General features: G+C 33.1%; 3 protein-coding genes across 3 annotated transcripts; 2 read left to right on the forward strand and 1 right to left on the reverse strand.

Annotated features, from left to right (window-relative positions):
- Positions 1-5616: 5616 nt before the first annotated feature.
- On the forward strand, positions 5617-11529 carry LOC139865747 (diamine oxidase [copper-containing] 1, peroxisomal). The gene is made up of 12 exons (XM_071853843.1): positions 5617-5997; positions 7204-7313; positions 7412-7717; positions 8069-8181; positions 8273-8603; positions 9219-9434; positions 9626-9862; positions 9996-10181; positions 10326-10466; positions 10684-10952; positions 11052-11133; positions 11245-11529. The coding sequence occupies exons 1-12, from the start codon at positions 5814-5816 to the stop codon at positions 11377-11379; spliced, it is 2310 nt and encodes a 769-aa protein (XP_071709944.1). The 5' UTR covers positions 5617-5813; the 3' UTR covers positions 11380-11529.
- Positions 11530-12872: 1343 nt separating this feature from the next.
- Positions 12873-13956, forward strand: LOC139867078 (uncharacterized). The gene has a single exon (XM_071855406.1). It carries the CDS (start codon positions 12911-12913, stop codon positions 13886-13888), a length of 978 nt encoding a protein of 325 aa, XP_071711507.1. The 5' UTR covers positions 12873-12910; the 3' UTR covers positions 13889-13956.
- Positions 13957-14436: 480 nt separating this feature from the next.
- Positions 14437-15447, reverse strand: LOC139868000 (uncharacterized). The gene has a single exon (XM_071856342.1). It carries the CDS (start codon positions 15445-15447, stop codon positions 14437-14439), a length of 1011 nt encoding a protein of 336 aa, XP_071712443.1.
- Positions 15448-18717: the final 3270 nt, after the last annotated feature.

Here is an 18717-nt window from a genome sequence, read left to right on the forward strand (position 1 = left end):
GATTAATATAGATTTGTTACCAATTTTCACGTAGCTACAACAACAAAAATTATCCAATCTTGTTTTACCCATAACTTCTTCGTTTTAAATCCGTTTTGAGTGAATCAAATTGCTATGGTTTTATATTGAACTCTATTTTATGAATCTAAACAGAAAAGTATAAGTTTATAGTTGGAAATACAGGTTACAAGTTGTTTTTGTAAAGGTAGCCATTTCAGTCGAAAGAACGATGTCTAGATGACCATTTTGAAAAACATACTTCCACTTTGAGTTTAACCATGATTTTTGGATATAGTTTCATGTTCATAAGAAAAATCATTTTCCCAGAAGAACAACTTTTAAATCAAAGTTTATCATAGTTTTTAATTAACTAACCCAAAACAGCCTGCGGTGTTACTACTACGGCGTATATCCCGTTTTACGGTGTTTTTCGTGTTTTCCGGTTTTAAATCATTAAGTTAGCATATAATATTGATATAGAACATGTGTTTAGTTGATTTTAAAAGTCAAGTTAGAAGGATTAACTTTTGTTTGCGAACAAGTTTAGAATTAACTAAACTATGTTCTAGTGATTACATGTTCAAATCTTCGAATAAGATAGCTTTATATGTATGAATCGAATGATGTTATGAACATCATTACTACCTCAAGTTTAGTAGGTAAACCTAATGGAAGTGACAAGAAATGATCTAGCTTCAAAGGATCTTGGATGGCTTGAAAGTTCTTGAAGTAGAATCATGACACGAAAACAAGTTCAAGTAAGATTATCACTCAAATTAAGATAGTTATAGTTATAGGAATTGAATCAAAGTTTGTATATGAGTATTACCTTAATTTAGAATGATATCTTACTGTAAACAATAAGGATTTCTTGAGGTTGGATGATCACTTTACAAGATTGGAAGTGAGCTAGTAAACTTAGAAGTATTCTTGATTTTATGAAACTAGAACTTGTAGAATTTATGAAGAATACTTAGAACTTGAAGATGGAACTTGAGAGAGATCAATAAGATGAAGAAAATTCAAGAATGAAAGTGTTTGTAGGTGTTTTTGGTCGTTGGTATATGGATTAGATATAAAGGATATGTAATTTTGTTTTCATGTAAATAAGTCATGAATGATTACTCATATTTTTGTAATTTTATGAGATATTTCATGCTAGTTGCCAAATGATGGTTCCCACATGTGTTAGGTGACTTACATGTGCTGCTAAGAGCTGATAATTAAAGTGTATATACCAATAGTACATATATCTAAAAGCTGTGTATTGTACGAGTACGAATACGGGTGCATACGAGTAAAATTGTTGATGAAACTGAACGAGGATGTAATTGTAAGCATTTTTGTTAAGTAGAAGTATTTTGATAAGTGTATTGAAGTCTTTAAAAAGTGTATAAATACATATTAAAACACTACATGTATATACATTTTAACTGAGTCGTTAAGTCATCGTTAGTCGTTACATGTAAATGTTGTTTTGAAACCTTTAGGTTAACGATCTTGTTAAATGTTGTTAACCCATTGTTTATTATATCTAAAGAGATGTTAAATTATTACATTATCATGATATTATGATATATTAATATATCTTAGTATGATATATATATATATATATATAGTTAAATGTTGTTACAACGATAATCGTTACATATGTGTCTCGTTTCAAAATCATTAAGTTAGTAGTCTTGTTTTTACATATATAGTTCATTGTTAATACACTTAATGACATGTTTACTTATCATTTATCATGATTAAACATAGTGTAACAATATCTTAATATGATTCATATGTAATTAGTAAGACGTTGTTATAACGATAATCGTTATATATATCGTTTCGAGTTTCTTAATTCAATAAACACAATTTTATGTATATAACTCATTGTTAAAATACCTAATGAGATACTTACTTATCATAATATCATGTTAACTATATATATAATCATATATATGTCATCATATAGTTTTTACAAGTTTTAACGTTCGTGAATCACCGGTCAACTTGGGTGGTCAATTGTCTATATGAAACCTATTTCAATTAATCAAGTCTTAACAAGTTTGATTGCTTAACATGTTGGAAACACTTAATCATGTAAATATCAATTTCATTTAATATATATAAACATGGAAAAGTTCGGGTCACTACAGGAAGGATCTAAATAAGCTATCTGTAAATTTTCATGTCCCAATTCCTTGAATTGATTGCGAATTTAGAAGTCAAAGGTTAATTTCAAAAAAAAAAAAAAGTCAACAATTGTTCATCAATTAAATTTGAATTTTTTGTGATGATTCGAGATAAACTAATGATTCCAATAGTTTCTATGAAGGATTTACAAACTATTTTATGTTATAATCATAAGTCATTACGTGATCAAACTTGTTATTCAATTTATTTTTTTATTTACTGTCGCGACAGCAGATGCAGGTTATCTTTTTGAATTTTTTATTTTTTAGCCTTCTAAAATAATACCAATAGTTGATAAATGATATTGATTGTTATAATAATTTGTAGTATCAAAAATCGTTGACATGGAAATTGGAAAACTAGAATTGGTTGACTGATTTGTTAAGAAGGAAAAGAAGATGGAACAGTTTTATGAACGGGTTAATTAGAACTAGGTTGAGAGTTAGATCAGGAAAGTAACAGCAGTGCAATGGTTTGATGTTAGGTTGGGTATCGAGAGGTCTCGGGTTCGAGCCCGGGCGTGGGCGGTTATATTTTTGGAACTCTTTATGAGGTAGTACTCTTATTTATTTATTTATTATTATTATTATTATTATTATTATTATTATTATTATTATTATTATTATTATTATTATTATTATTATTATTATTATTATTAATATTATTATTATTATTATTATTATTACCATGATTATTATTATTATTGTTATTGTTATTATTATTGATAATGTAAGTATTATTATTGTTATTATTACTAATGCAAGATTTATGATCATATATTATTATTGTTATTATTAAGGTTATAATTATTATCATTTATATTATATCTAAAAATATTATAATTATCATTAGTATTATTATTATAATTATGATTATTATTACTATGAATATAATAAAAGTTACTATCATTTTTATTAATATAAGTATTTGTATCATTTTAGAATTATTATTATATTTTAATAAAAATATTATTATTAAGATTACCATAGTAATAAGGTTGTTACAATTATTATTACTAAGTACTAAGTATTAATATCAAAAAGTATAATTTTCATTATCATTATTATTAAATTATTTAATTAATTAAAAACTACTGATATTATCACTATTATAAGATTTATTATTAAAACTATCATTATTATTATTATCAGTATTATCTATATCATTATTATTAAAAATAATTACGTTTATGAAAATAAAAGTTTTAAGAGTATTATTAAGGTTATAAGTACGCTTTAATTATATTAACAAAATTTATATAAATATTCATATATAACATGTTAGGTATTTTATTAAAATACTAATCAAATATATATTAATATAACTATATAAATAATAAACATTTTGAATATTTACACAAACTAAATAAATATAGTATATAAATTAAGATATAATATATAAACTTGTTCGATTACAATTATATATTTTAATATATATACAAATGATATAGGTTCGTGAATCCGAGGCCAACCCTACATTGTTCAATGTCGTCATATGTATTTTTACTACAAAATACAGAATAGTGAGTTTCATTTGCTCCCTTTTTAAATGCTTTTGCAATATATATTTTTGGGACTGAGAATACATGCACTGTTTTTTTTTATAAATGTTTGACGAAATAGACACAAGTAATTTGAACTACATTCTATGATTGAATGATCGAAGCCGAATATGCCCCTTTTTGCTTGGTAGCCTAATAATTAGTAAACCGATCTACTAATTGACGCGAATCCTAAAGATAGATCTATTGTGCCTAACAAACCCCATCCATGGTTGAGGATGCTTTAGTACTTCGATGTTGTTTTATCATGTCCGATGGATGTCCCGGAATGATAGGGGATATTCTTATATGCATCTTGTTAATGTCGGTTACCAGGTGTTCAATCCATATGAATGATTTTTGTCTTTATGCATGAGACGTATGTTTATGAGAAATGGAAATATGAAATCTTGTGGTCTATTAAAAATTATGAAATGATTATTTATGATAAACTAATGAACTCACCAACCTTTTGGTTGACACTTGAAAGCATGTTTATTCTCAGGTATGAAAGAAATCTTCCGCTGTGCATTTGCTCATTTTAAAGATATTACTTGGAGTCATTCATGACATATTTCAAAAGACGTTGCAATTCGAGTCGTCGAGTTCATCAAGATTATTACTAAGTCAATTATAGTTGGATATATTATGAAATGGTATGCATGCCGTCAACTGTCGATGTAATGAAAGCTTGTCTTTTAGAAAACAAATGCAATGTTTGTAAAATGTATCATATAGAGGTCAAGTACCTCGCGATGTAACCAAATGTAATGTATTCGTCCAGATGGATTAGGACGGGTCGTCTCAATACACAAGATTCGAACTTGAGCTCTCTTGCAAGGAACTAAGAACCCAAACCATTGAGCTATCTTTAATTATTATTTTAATATTGGCACATAACTCTCCTTCAATATCATCTTGGACTATAGTTAGATTTTTTTATAATTATTATTATTATTATTATTATTATTATTATTATTATTATTATTATTATTATTATTATTATTATTATTGTTGTTATTGTTATTATTTTGACAAACAAACTTTTATAGTAGTAGGGAACAATTCATCAGTCAGTGAAAACCCGCGTAACAAACAAAATCAGAGAGACGAAAAGAGTCGAGCAAATCAAACAAACCTAAGAGTCGAGCAAATCAAACAAACACTACAACAAACTAACCAAAAGACAAACAAACTGCTGTTAAAAAAAAAAAAAAAAAAAAAACAAACTGAACAAAGCCAAATAGAGAAAACTAAACCCCGCTCTGAAGCAAAACGAAACACCAAACAAAACACATACAAAGTATACATCCAAACAAACAAAACAAGTCATATGTCATCGACGAAGAAATTTTTTAATTAAGACCCGTAGACCTTTTTAACTCTTTTCAACTTTGCCTTAGGCTTCGAGTTAATTAGTTTGAAAAACACTAAAATCCTTCATGACCCTGTTCAAAGAATCCGAAGATAGAACCCACAATCTCTTTGCCCTTACCGCCACCACCCTTATGCTTCGCTAAACTACATTCGCCCAAACCCGAAAGATCCTCCAAACCATCAACGAGCGATCTACCACCTCTTGGTCTTCCTCAAGATTACGTAACCCAAGAGAAACACACTCGATAGGCACCTTCAAACTAATAATTAATACTTAATAATTAATAATTACGTAGTAAATAATAATAATATAATAGTGATAGTGATAATTAAATTTTATTTTATTTAATCTTCTTTTGGAAAAAATAAAAAAATAAATAAAAGATCTGAATTAAGAGAGTGCCGTGTCATACTGTCACGTGAAGTCGTCTAGCTCCTGCCATCTCTAATCTCTAATTATAAATATAAATACACAGTCACACACCTGTAAATATTTATTTTCGTTTTCACAACAAACAACAAACCCCCCTCTTTCTGTGATCACTTACACATTTCTATATCTATACACCTTCTTCAACCCCTACAACAACAATACTACAACAGAGTGTGGTGGTACTCACAGTATTCTAACAGATAATTGCTTCTGTATGTCAGTATATTCTACGCACTGCAACTATTACGGTGGATTTAGTGAACTTGTTAACCCCTTACAATGGCCTCAGCTTCGCAAAAGACGTCGCATTCTAATTCAATTCCAATTCGCCGTCAAATTGTTCCGGCAACCGCTTCCGGCGACGTCGTTGTCGTCGACGATTGGAATAACGACGATCGGCCGATTCCGATTACCAATTCCGTGATCAGTTCTTCTGATCCTTCTGCTAATTCTTCTACCAAAGGTAGTTATCGTTCTCTGTATGTATATCAGTATATGTATATCAGTTTATTCGTACATGCGTATATCACTTCGCATGTCATAATTATGTGTTTATAATAGGTATGCAGTTTGTTAAATTAGGGCATATATACCTATATCTATAAATGTTACGGATACGTATGCCGGTATTGGTATACGTATATAATCGGATAAGAATTTATCTGTAGACAAATATGAATTTGATTCAGACAATTTGGAGTATGCTTGCTTGCGTCTATGTGTAGATTCAGACAATTTGTTGTCAGATCTTGGTGTATGGTGGTGAGATTCTTCAACATGTACTCTTTTTAATTGTCACCTTTATTGTGTGGGGCTTACTTGAATCGTCATCTCACTATATGCTAAAATTTATTGAATTAGTTTGATTAAAGAAGTAATGTGTTAATCCACTATTAATATTGAATGATTAAAATATGTTTATTCACTGGGGGCTTTGGAAGTTATTAAGTCATGACAGACTGTAAAGATGGTCATGGAGATGATTATTAGAGTATTTAGTATCTATAATATATTCAGTTATGACTTAATCGGTTTTTTTGACTCTTTGTGTGGTTGTTGGACCATTGTTTTGAACATCTTAATTTCTAAGTCTTTAGTTTTCAGAAGTCAGCTAATCAGATAAGGTTTTTTACTTATCATACCAATTTCTTTTGCTGACCTGTTTCTAGAAATTTGTCTTGCTTCGAGCTATAACAGTTGATTTATTTCTAACCAATCTTCTAGTTGTACTGTGACCTGATATATACTAGTGATGGCTCTTGGATGTCCATGCATAACTATTACAATTACATGATGAAGTTGTATGATAATATGATATATTTGGCTATGCCGAATACGTTAATCATGGAATATGTTGCTTGACGCAAGAAGAGTTAATTGTTTTTTGGTACACAAGGACTGTTTTTTAACCTGTTAGTCATGTATGATATACACCTACATTAGATTTAACATTTGACACACGGTCGCATAGAAAATGATTAAAAAAAGAAAGTGGACCTAATGAATGGTGTCACAGCATATTTATAGTTATACACCATAAATTAATCTCGGATTTTGACTTAGTGCTTAAAGAATGCAACATTGACATCTTAGTGAACGAAAATTCTTATTTTTCTTTGGCTTTCATTTATCTATTGTCTGATTGGCTAATTGAGCTTGTGATATTCAGGAATCCAAGTCTTAACAAGGGCTCAAACCAGTCATCCTTTGGACCCATTATCTGCTGCTGAAATCAAAGTAGCTGTTGCAACTGTTAGGGCAGCTGGTGCAACCCCTGAGGTATTATTACTAAAAGTCAACGTTGGTCAACGCCCAACTGGTTTGTATAAATTGTGATAGTAAGTTATAAAACTTTCAATCTTTTTTATGTTTTTTAGGTCAGAGATGGTATGCGATTTGTGGAGGTTGTTTTATCAGAACCAGTTAAAAGTGTTGTGGCACTTGCAGATGCATACTTTTTTCCACCATTTCAGCCATCTTTATTGCCCAGAACCAAAGGAGGAGCATTAATACCCACTAAACTTCCTCCAAGGAGAGCCCGGCTTGTTGTTTATAATAAAAAATCAAACGAGACAAGTGTGTGGATTGTTGAATTATCTGAAGTACATGCAGCAACTCGTGGTGGACATCATCGAGGAAAAGTCATTTCGTCACAAGTTGTTAAAGATGTTCAGCCTCCCATGGTAAGCCTATTATAATGATAATGCAGTTAATCATCTAACAATATAGTGTTCTCCATCTTGTTGGTTATCCGATACACCTATGAACACTCTGATTTATTTTATATTTTATTTATTCTATCAATATTAATGTAGGATGCTGATTATATCTTTCTGATATATTAATGCATAATGATTAATATATCTTTCTGATATATTAATGCATAATGATTAATGCAGTTAATCACCTAACCGTAGTCTTTCAGATCTATATCAGTATCATTTTACTAGTTATGATAATTTTCTTATTATCACATGTGATTATATTAGTATCATTTTACTAATTATCCTCTGTCATATTGTTATCCATCACAGGATGCTGTTGAATATGCTGAATGTGAAGCTGTTGTGAAGGATTATCCTCCATTTAGGGAGGCTATGAAGAAGAGAGGCATCGAAGATATGGATCTCGTGATGGTTGATGCTTGGTTAGTTACAATCACATAGAAGTTTTTTACACTATATTCATATATAATGAAACTTACTTTTTGATACATTTTTTATGAAATCTTTTTTCAGGTGTGTGGGGTATCATAGTGAAGCTGATGCACCATGTCGCAGATTAGCAAAGCCACTTATATTTTGTAGGACAGAAAGTGACAGTCCAATGGAAAACGGGTATGCACGCCCAGTTGAAGGCATATATGTGTTAGTTGATATGCAAAATATGGTAGTACTTGAATTTGAAGACCGTAAGCTTGTTCCTTTACCACCAGCAGATCCATTAAGAAACTACACCCCGGGTCATACACGTGGCGGTGTTGATCGCAGTGATGTAAAGCCTCTGCAGATTATTCAGCCTGATGGTCCTAGCTTTCGTGTTAATGGAAACTATGTAGAGTGGCAAAAGGTAACATTTTGAGGTTCCTAAATGTTCTAGAAACTTCATTTATATTCTATGAAAAATGGGTCAGGTTCGGTTGGTTTGGGTAATGGGTCAAAATGGTTTTGGGTGGGTCATGGGTCAAACGGGTCAGATAATTGAACGGGTCCAAATGGGTTGGGTAATGGGTCGAAACGGGTAATGGGTAATTTTTTTTTTTTTTTTTTTTTTTTTTTAATAAATTTCATGTGTGTTACATTGTTTTAGTTATTATTTATATAAGAAAACTAATATACATAATAAATGATACAGCCATGAATGCTTTCGTTAATGTTTGAGGATGAAACTTGTTATGATCTTTATGCTCGACCCGTTTGACCCATTCACAAGACCCATTATACCTACCTCTATTTATTGAGCTATAGCCTATAGGAATTCATTCTCATTGGACGTGTTCATTTATATTTTGTATAGGACCCAATAGGTTGGAGAAAAACCCGTCAGACCTTTTTTTTAGTGGCTTTTTTCATGACCCAAATGATACAAAAGCTTGACCTAGTTGACCAAAATTTGAGAGTATGGGTCTCAATTGCCAGGTATAATTCTAATATACAAGATATTTATATAATGATTGGTTGGCAGTGGAACTTTCGTATCGGTTTTACTCCCAGAGAGGGTTTGGTAATACATTCCATTGCATATGTTGATGGTAGCAGAGGTCGAAGACCCATAGCTCATAGATTGAGCTTTGTGGAGATGGTTGTGCCCTATGGTGACCCAAATGCTCCACATTACCGAAAGAATGCATTTGATGCTGGTGAAGATGGTCTTGGAAAAAATGCTCATTCTCTTAAAAAGGTTTGGTTCAGTTGTATTCTGTTGTAACTAAGACATCTTATATTATGTGTTGTACAGATATTTATATCTATATAGGTGGCAACATGGGTGGTTCAGGCCAGGTCAAATGGGCCTGAGTTGACCCACCAATACCTTCAAAGCTTTTTTCTTTATATGACAATCTAGTTTTCTAATAATATATGTCTACACAGGGATGTGATTGCTTAGGACATATCAAGTACTTTGATGCACATTTTACAAACTTCATAGGAGGTGTTGAAACTATTGAAAATTGTGTATGCATGCATGAAGAGGACCATGGAATCCTCTGGAAGCATCAAGACTGGAGAACTGGCTTAGCTGAAGTCCGCAGATCCCGACGCCTCACTGTTTCTTTTATCTGTACTGTTGCAAACTATGAGTATGGTTTCTATTGGCATTTTTACCAGGTTAGTATAATATATTCACATCTCAGAAAAAAACTATGTTTGCATGTTATTCTAGTCCTATAAGAAACTTTAAACTTTTTTATTAGTATGTATCAGGATAACAATTTATAATTTTTTTGATTATTTTATGTAGGATGGAAAGATTGAAGCCGAAGTTAAGCTGACGGGCATTTTGAGCTTGGGTGCATTGCAGCCAGGTGAAGTTAGAAAATATGGGACCACGATCGCACCAGGACTGTATGCACCTGTGCACCAGCATTTTTTTGTTGCTCGAATGGATATGGCTGTTGATTGTAAGCCTGGAGAAACATACAATCAGGTAGTTATGATTTCCATTATGTACCAAAATCCAATAAGTTTAAATCATATGCTTTTGAAAAAAATAACTTTAGATCGAATGGACATGGCTTCATTGTTAAATCATATGATTATTTTGCAACTGTTTCTTGTGTTGTTATTTTAGGTTGTTGAAGTTGATGTTAAAGTTGAAGAACCTGGAGAAAACAATGTTCATCATAATGCATTCTACACACAAGAAACGTTGCTTAAAACTGAATCTCAAGCAATGCGGGATTGTAATCCGTTATCTGCTCGTCATTGGATTGTAAGTCCAATTTTTTACGCTTGCATTCAGTAATAATATCCTCAAAAAATGCATTCTAATAAATACTATTACAGTATGTAATTCATGTAGAAATTAGATTAAGCCGAATTATCTACTAATGGTTAAAAACTTGGATGGTCTGTTCATTAATCTGAAAAGTTTATTAGACAGATGCTAATTCTAGTTATAAAGTTGACTACAATCCATGTATATGCAGGTTAGAAATACGAGAAATGTGAATAGGACGGGGCAGTTGACTGGCTACAAATTGGTACCTGGTTCAAACTGTTTACCATTAGCAGGTTCGGAAGCCAAGTTTTTAAGAAGGGCAGCCTTTTTGAAGCATAATCTGTGGGTCACACCTTATGCACAGGGTGAAGATTTTCCTGGTGGAGAGTTCCCTAACCAAAATCCACGTGTTGGTGAAGGTCTGGCTTCGTGGGTCCAACAAAATCGATCCCTTGAAGAAACTGATATCGTCCTCTGGTCAGTAAAAACTATCATGTAATTAATCTTAACAATTGGGGAAGTTATATATTACTTACTTTTTTTTTTTTTTTTTTTTTTATTTACTGAAATATTCAGGTATGTATTCGGGATCACTCATGTTCCTAGGTTGGAAGACTGGCCCGTGATGCCGGTGGAGCAGATTGGGTTCATGCTCCAAGTATGTTTTATTATGATATACTCTCTTTTAAGAACAATGCTTATTTTATATATTTTGGACCTTAAATACAAATATTGGTTGTGACTGAAATTGGGATTGTATTGTGTGCAGCCTCATGGGTTTTTTAATTGTTCTCCGGCTGTGGATGTTCCTCCTGGAACTTGTGAATCGGATGTGAAAGACAGCAATGCTAAAGACACAACTGCTCCCAAGTCTGTTTCAAATGGGTTGATAGCCAAGCTTTGAGTTAATCGTTGTGTCAGGTCTAGTTTTTTTTTGTTAAAATGTGGTAGACAGTATTATGGTGTATGAATCTTCACCAGTATAATGGTTGGTTTGGATTTTGGAGTTTTTGTAATGGATCAGTTCTGTTTAGTGGGAATTTTCACCCTTTTATCTGTTAACTTGTGTGTGCACACTTGTTTGGATACATGTGGACAACTGCACATGTATAGGTAATCTGTAATACATGTTTACCCACAATACAAAATACATGTGTGTAATTGTCTTGAAACCACGGATAAAAAAAAGGTTATGGAAGACAGTCTTAATAAATACGTGGGTTTTATTTTGTTGTAAAGTGTAATGGACCATTACATCATACGATACAAGCCATTTTAGATCCTATTCTTTTTAGAGTAACGAAATGTTGCTTATCTTCAAAATGGAACAAGGTCAGATGGCCCCACACCTTAACAGTGAGCTAGTAACTTTCAATCTAGTTGTGAATACCGGAGACAACAATATTACAATTGATCTATAGTTCTATACACATGCTGCAACAGGGAAATGGATCTTGCGCGAGATAATACACGACCTTTGAGTTTGACTTGTATGAGACTCGGACTTCGAATGAACCTAACTGCAAGAAAAGTAAACTGTTATCGGCACTGAAATGGTAAAGAGGATCTTACCTTTTAACTAGCATCCGACTGAGAATAAGTAACTACTTGTTCAGTTCTGGAGCTAAAGTGTCATTGGAAGTGGAGTAAGTGTTAACTGAATACCTTTACATTGTGGTTAATGAGTTGTATTTGTACTACCCTCATTCTCATTACATGCTTCATGATGTAACCGTGGATATGCTTTTTTTTAAAAGCCAACCCACACGCCCCAGTAATTCCAATATATACACTACAACAACAACAAAACTCAATCCCACATATGCGAGGTATGGGTATTCCAATATATACACACTGCTCCACGAATATAAATTGTCTCATTAATAATGACTTGAACTCACGACCTCATGATTGCAAGTCTCATTCTCTGATTCGTGTGTATGAAACTTTCCTCGTATGGTGATGCATAGGTTTTATTGAGATTTCTTTATATTTGTTGAATCTAGCCCTCTGTTCGGATCAACTTATCGTACTTTCAACATTCATTGCGTCTCACCGATTTTCGTAGGAGGTTTGTCGTTTAGCTTGTTATTTTGAACATTTATGCCAACCAATCAATACAGATGTGGTCCTTTGGATTTGGGAATGGGGACATTATCCAGGGACATTGTGGATTTGGTCATCCACCATGGACATTGTGGATCCCGGATATCATTCATCATTGATAATTGATATTGTAAATTTGCAATGATTACCATGGATATGGATATTGTCATAAGTATTGTTCTTTAGGCGAATTTAGTAGTTCTTGGACTTTTAAAGGGACGAAATTGTAATAAGACAAGTTTGTGTAATTTAAACCTTCACAATCAAACCTACACACCATGAGATGATGAATTGGAGGTAAAAAACTACGGTTAAAAAACACACCAACAATGGCGTCAATAGCAGCAGTATCAGGTCTAATCTCCCTCCAATTCCAGCACCCATCAATAATCTCACACCAATTTCTCCCATTCCCACCCAAATTCAAACCCATCAAACAATTCAAACCCATCAAATCCCAAAAATCAGACGCTACTAAACCCAAATCCAAAGAGCCCCAAACCGACGACGGTATCCCAATTGACCAAGTCAAAACCCTAGTCAAATTCAAATCCCGCCACAACTTCATCCGCGTCCTCGAAATCTCTCGTAAATCCGACCATCCATTCGCCGGATCTCGTCTCCTGTTACTCGACACTCCCGGCAACATCCACAGCATCTCATTCCTCTTAAAACTTCTCACCGGAACATACTTCGACGTTTTCGCTACACTCCCACCTATCCTCCCCCCAGGTCCATTAGGTATCCTCGGGTTCGGAGCCGGGTCAGCCGCGAAGCTCATCCTGGAACTGTACCCGCAAGGAACGATCCACGGGTGGGAGATTGACCCGGCGGTTGTTTCCGTTGCAAGAGAATACTTCGGTGTCGGTAAACTTGAAAGGAAGTATCCGGATAGACTGTTTATTTACGAAGGAAACGCGTTAAATGCAGAGATAGAGTCCGGGTTTTCAGGGCTGTTGGTTGATTTGTTTAGTAACGGGCGGGTGAGTCCGGAGCTCCAGGACCCGGAGACGTGGGTTAAATTGAAACGGAAGTTGAGAGATGGTGGAAGGATAATGGTGAATGTTGGTGGAAGTTGTGTGGAAGCTGAAGATGGAAGGATTGATGGGAGGGTTGTTATGGAAGAAACGTTGAAAGCGATGGGGAAAGTGTTTGAAGATCAAGTGTTTGTTTTGAATTTAGGGAGCAGGATGAATGATAGTTCGATTGCTGTTACTGGGAATTTGAATGATTTGGATTTGTGGAAGGAGAATTTGAATAAATCTTTGAGGTTTTATGTTGATATGTGGAAACCTTACAGTCGATAGATATTTTTTAATTTGCATGTAAACTGTTCGACCAAATGCGTCTGACAATTTATGAAAAAAAAAAAACAAAAAAAAAAAAAAAAATTTGGTACGCACTATATATGATGGGTACTACTTACTAGTTGAGTTGGTTATGGGTTTCTTATGTGTTAACTAGTTGAGTTTTGGCATTATAATATGTTGGAGATTTTAATAACTTACAAAGATGCAATTTGAAACTTAAATTAAATTATTATTACTTTCATTCCTACCTTTTTAATGTTTGGCTGGAAGTATAGAAGTCTTAAGTTGGTAACCTACATGTTAAATTCATTAGAAAAGAAGCTCTTAAATTGGTCACGTACGAACACTTTCATAACGACAGCTCTAACAGGTCTTTTTTTTTTTTCGAAAAGCAAGCTTGTATTAAACAAAAGAAACAAGGAGTTCGGGGAGGTCAACTAGACCCGCCCAAAAATACAAGACAAAACGAAAAGGAGAGTTTGTGAGGATACAAACTCATACACACTTAGGTACTAATGAACACAATTACATACAAAAACACACAATTACAACGAAAAGTAGGAGCTCGGATTAGTCAACCAAGTAAGCCAATCCAACTTCCTTCCGCGCAAACGATTGGAGATCCACTCGAAGGACTTTAGTTGTATTTCGCTTAGTGTCACCGGAGCGGTCCTAATCTTATCTCGAAACACTTTGTTATTGCGATTCTTCCAAATGAAGTACGCTCCGACCCACTCGATTGCCTGCCACACCGTCTTACCAATACACGACATATTACATGGAGAGTTGCCACGTAAGATCTCACCGATGCTAAGATTCAAAAAATTTCCCAAACCACACCAACTATAGATACGATCCCAAACGTCCAAAGCATGCTTGCAGAAAATCAATGTATGATCAACCGATTCTAACTCATCATCGCAAAGTGGACATCTAAGGCTATGTAAATCAATTCCCCGCTTGTCGAGTTCGCACCTAACCGGTAATCGTTTTTTGATTGCTCTCCAAACGAAAACCTCGAGTTTTTTTGGTACTAACCGATTAAGAAGAGATTCCTGAACCATATTCACCGAAGGCAACCCGTGATCTTCAATTATGCCTGTGAGTTCGCGAACAGAAAAACAACCCGAAGACGACAAGGACCACGACCAGCTATCTATTTTTGAGACGTCCATCACAATACTCGTGCATATATCAGCTAGTTCAACAACCTGATGAATTAGCCTACCAGTTAACACCCGCGACCAGTCCCAGTTGAGTCTTCGAACAGCAGCATCGTTTGATCCCACGATCCGATCCATTAAACTGCATTCTTTATAATTTTCTAACCTGAAAAGTCTTGGGAACCGCTCACTAAGTTTGAAAGTTCCAGCCCAGTAGTCGTTCCAAAAGTTAGTGTTGGCACCGTTTCCAATAACCCGCTTGAACGAGTTTCTGAATCCGATGCCAAGATCATCAATGAGAGAACCTGTAACAATGATATTATGCCAAGGGCTTGAAGACGAGGGCAGCAGATTAGCCGACCCCGAATCCAAACCGCCATCAGACCCGAACATACTTTTAATAATTTTCACCCACAGGGAGTTGGTTTCGGTTTTAAACCTCCACCACCACTTTCCCAAAAGTGCAAGGTTTTTGTGATTTAACAACCCAATATTTAACCCCCCCCCCCCCCCCCCCCCCTCTCCTATCATAAGAAGAAACAACCGAGTCCCATTTAACCCAATGGATTTTTTTCTCGGTACTCGACCCGCCCCAAAAGAATTTTTTTCTCACACTCTCTAAATAATTGAGAACACACGGCGGGGCACGAAACAATGAGAAATAAAAATGTTTCTAGTGTTGTGTAACTCTTAACATAATAAATTTAATAATAAAAATTTATTATAAAAAATCTTTTCAAAATAATAATATCTTTTAATAACGGGAAAATCAATGGTTTCAAAATCTTTTGTATTAGTGAGAGATTTAAAAACTCTATGTTTTTCATCTTTTACATTATACGATTATAAATTATGATTACGTTTTACGTTTAGATTTATAGTTAATGTTTACGTTTACATTTTATGTATTACGTTACGTTCAAGTTTTACATTTACATTTTACGTTTTAGGTTTAGTTTAACAATTACCAAGTTTTACATTTACATTTTACGTTTTAGGTTTAGTTTAACAATTACCATTATGGTGTACTTCTACGATTAAGTTTTATGTATTATGTCACGTTTACGTTTATGTTTAAACATTTACGGTTTACATTTAAATTTTACATTTTTATTCCGGCAAAGATCAATATATTAATTTTCAAAACATACAAAGACTGGACATACCCAAGCCCCAATACACAACAAGAACAAAATACAAATACAATACCAAAACAACGATACCCAAACCAATACAATCATGAACTACAACCATTTGATCTCCCAAATACCTTCCACTTTTTTGACTGCCATTGACTGTTTGATTTTAAAAGTCAACAGTTTACACCGAATAAAACTGCATATAATTCTGCACAATACATCTTCAGACCTTGTTTATGTCCTGAAAATTATGTTGTTCCTCTCTTGCCATACAAAGTAAACACAAGCAGCAACAACCAACCTATTTAAAATACATCGAATATTCCTTCTGAAAGGATACAAAGCAATACCTTGAATACTCCCCTGCAAATCATCTGACAACCCTTTATAAATGAGCTTGTTCTTCATAGTTTTCCAAACTTTCAATGAAAAATCACATTTGAAAAACAAGTGCTTTATTGAGTCTGCTTCACTGCCATAAAAAACACACTTTAAATCTTGAGAAGGCAGCCACTTCATCATCCTTTCTTGAGTATTAATTTAAGATTGCCAACCAAAGTATAAAAGCCTGTTTTGGGTCATAACCTTTAAACCAAAATGCATCATACCAGCTCACACATGCTCTATTTGATTTTAAATCCATCCACACCTGCTGAGTAGAGAAAGGAACATTTTTGTCTCCATTAGTAATCTAGTGATACTTAATGTAGTGACCCGAACTTTTCCATGTTTATATATATTAATTGAGATTGATGTTTACATGATTAAATGTTTCCAACATGTTAAGCAATCAAACTTGTTAAGACTTGATTAATTGAAATAGGTTTCATATAGACAATTGACCACCCAAGTTGACCGGTGATTCACGAACGTTAAAACTTGTAAAAAAAACTATATGATGACATATATATGGTTATATATATAGTTAACATGATATTATGATAAGTAAACATATCATTAATTATATTAACAATGAACTACATATGTAAAAACAAGACTACTAACTTAATGATTTTGAAACGAGACATATATGTAACGTTTATCGTTGTAACGACATTTAATGTATATATATCATATTAAGAGATATTCGTACATCATAATATCATGATAATATAATAATTTAAAATCTCTTTTGATATTATAAACATTGGGTTAACAACATTTAACAAGATCTTTAACCTAAAGGTTTCAAAACAACACTTACATGTAACGACTAACGATGACTTAACGACTCAGTTAAAATGTATATACATGTAGTGTTTTAATATGTATTTATACACTTTTGAAAGACTTCAATACACTTATCAAAATACTTCTACTTAACAAAAATGCTTACAATTACATTCTCGTTCAGTTTCATCAACAATTCTACTCGTATGCACCCGTATTCGTACTCGTACAATACACAGCTTTTAGATGTATGTACTATTGGTATATACACTCCAATGATCAGCTCTTAGCAGCCCATGTGAGTCACCTAACACATGTGGGAACCATCATTTGGCAACTAGCATAAAATATCTCATAAAATTACAAAAATATGAGTAATCATTCATGACTTATTTACATGAAAACAAAATTACATATCCTTTATATCTAATCCATACACCAACGACCAAAAACACCTACAAACACTTTCATTCTTCAATTTTCTTCACCTAATTGATCTCTCTCAAGTTCTATCTTCAAGTTCTAAGTGTTCTTCATAAATTCCAAAAGTTCTAGTTTCATAAAATCAAGAATACTTTCAAGTTTGCTAGCTCACTTCCAATCTTGTAAGGTGATCATCCAACCTCAAGAAATCTTTGTTTCTTACAGTAGGTTATCATTCTAATACAAGGTAATAATCATATTCAAACTTTGGTTCAATTTCTATAACTATAACAATCTTATTTCAAGTGATGATCTTACTTGAACTTGTTTTCGTGTCATGATTCTGCTTCAAGAATTTCGAGCCATCCAAGGATCCATTGAAGCTAGATCCACTTTTCTCTTTTCCAGTAGGTTTATCCAAGGAACTTAAGGTAGTAATGATGTTCATAACATCATTCGATTCATACATATAAAGCTATCTTATTCGAAGGTTTAAACTTGTAATCACTAGAACATAGTTTAGTTAATTCTAAACTTGTTCGCAAATAAAAGTTAATCCTTCTAACTTGACTTTTAAAATCAACTAAACACATGTTCTATATCTATATGATATGCTAACTTAATGATTTAAAACCTGGAAACACGAAAAACACCGTAAAACCGGATTTACGCCGTTGTAGTAACACCGCGGGCTGTTTTGGGTTAGTTAATTAAAAACTATGATAAACTTTGATTTAAAAGTTGTTATTCTGAGAAAATGATTTTTATTATGAACATGAAACTATATCCAAAAATTATGGTTAAACTCAAAGTGGAAGTATGTTTTCTAAAATGGTCATCTAGACGTCGTTCTTTCGACTGAAATGACTACCTTTACAAAAACGACTTGTAACTTATTTTTCCGACTATAAACCTATACTTTTCTATTTAG

Source organism: Rutidosis leptorrhynchoides, chromosome 9 (assembly GCF_046630445.1).
Source record: "Rutidosis leptorrhynchoides isolate AG116_Rl617_1_P2 chromosome 9, CSIRO_AGI_Rlap_v1, whole genome shotgun sequence".
Classification (NCBI taxonomy): domain Eukaryota; kingdom Viridiplantae; phylum Streptophyta; class Magnoliopsida; order Asterales; family Asteraceae; genus Rutidosis; species Rutidosis leptorrhynchoides.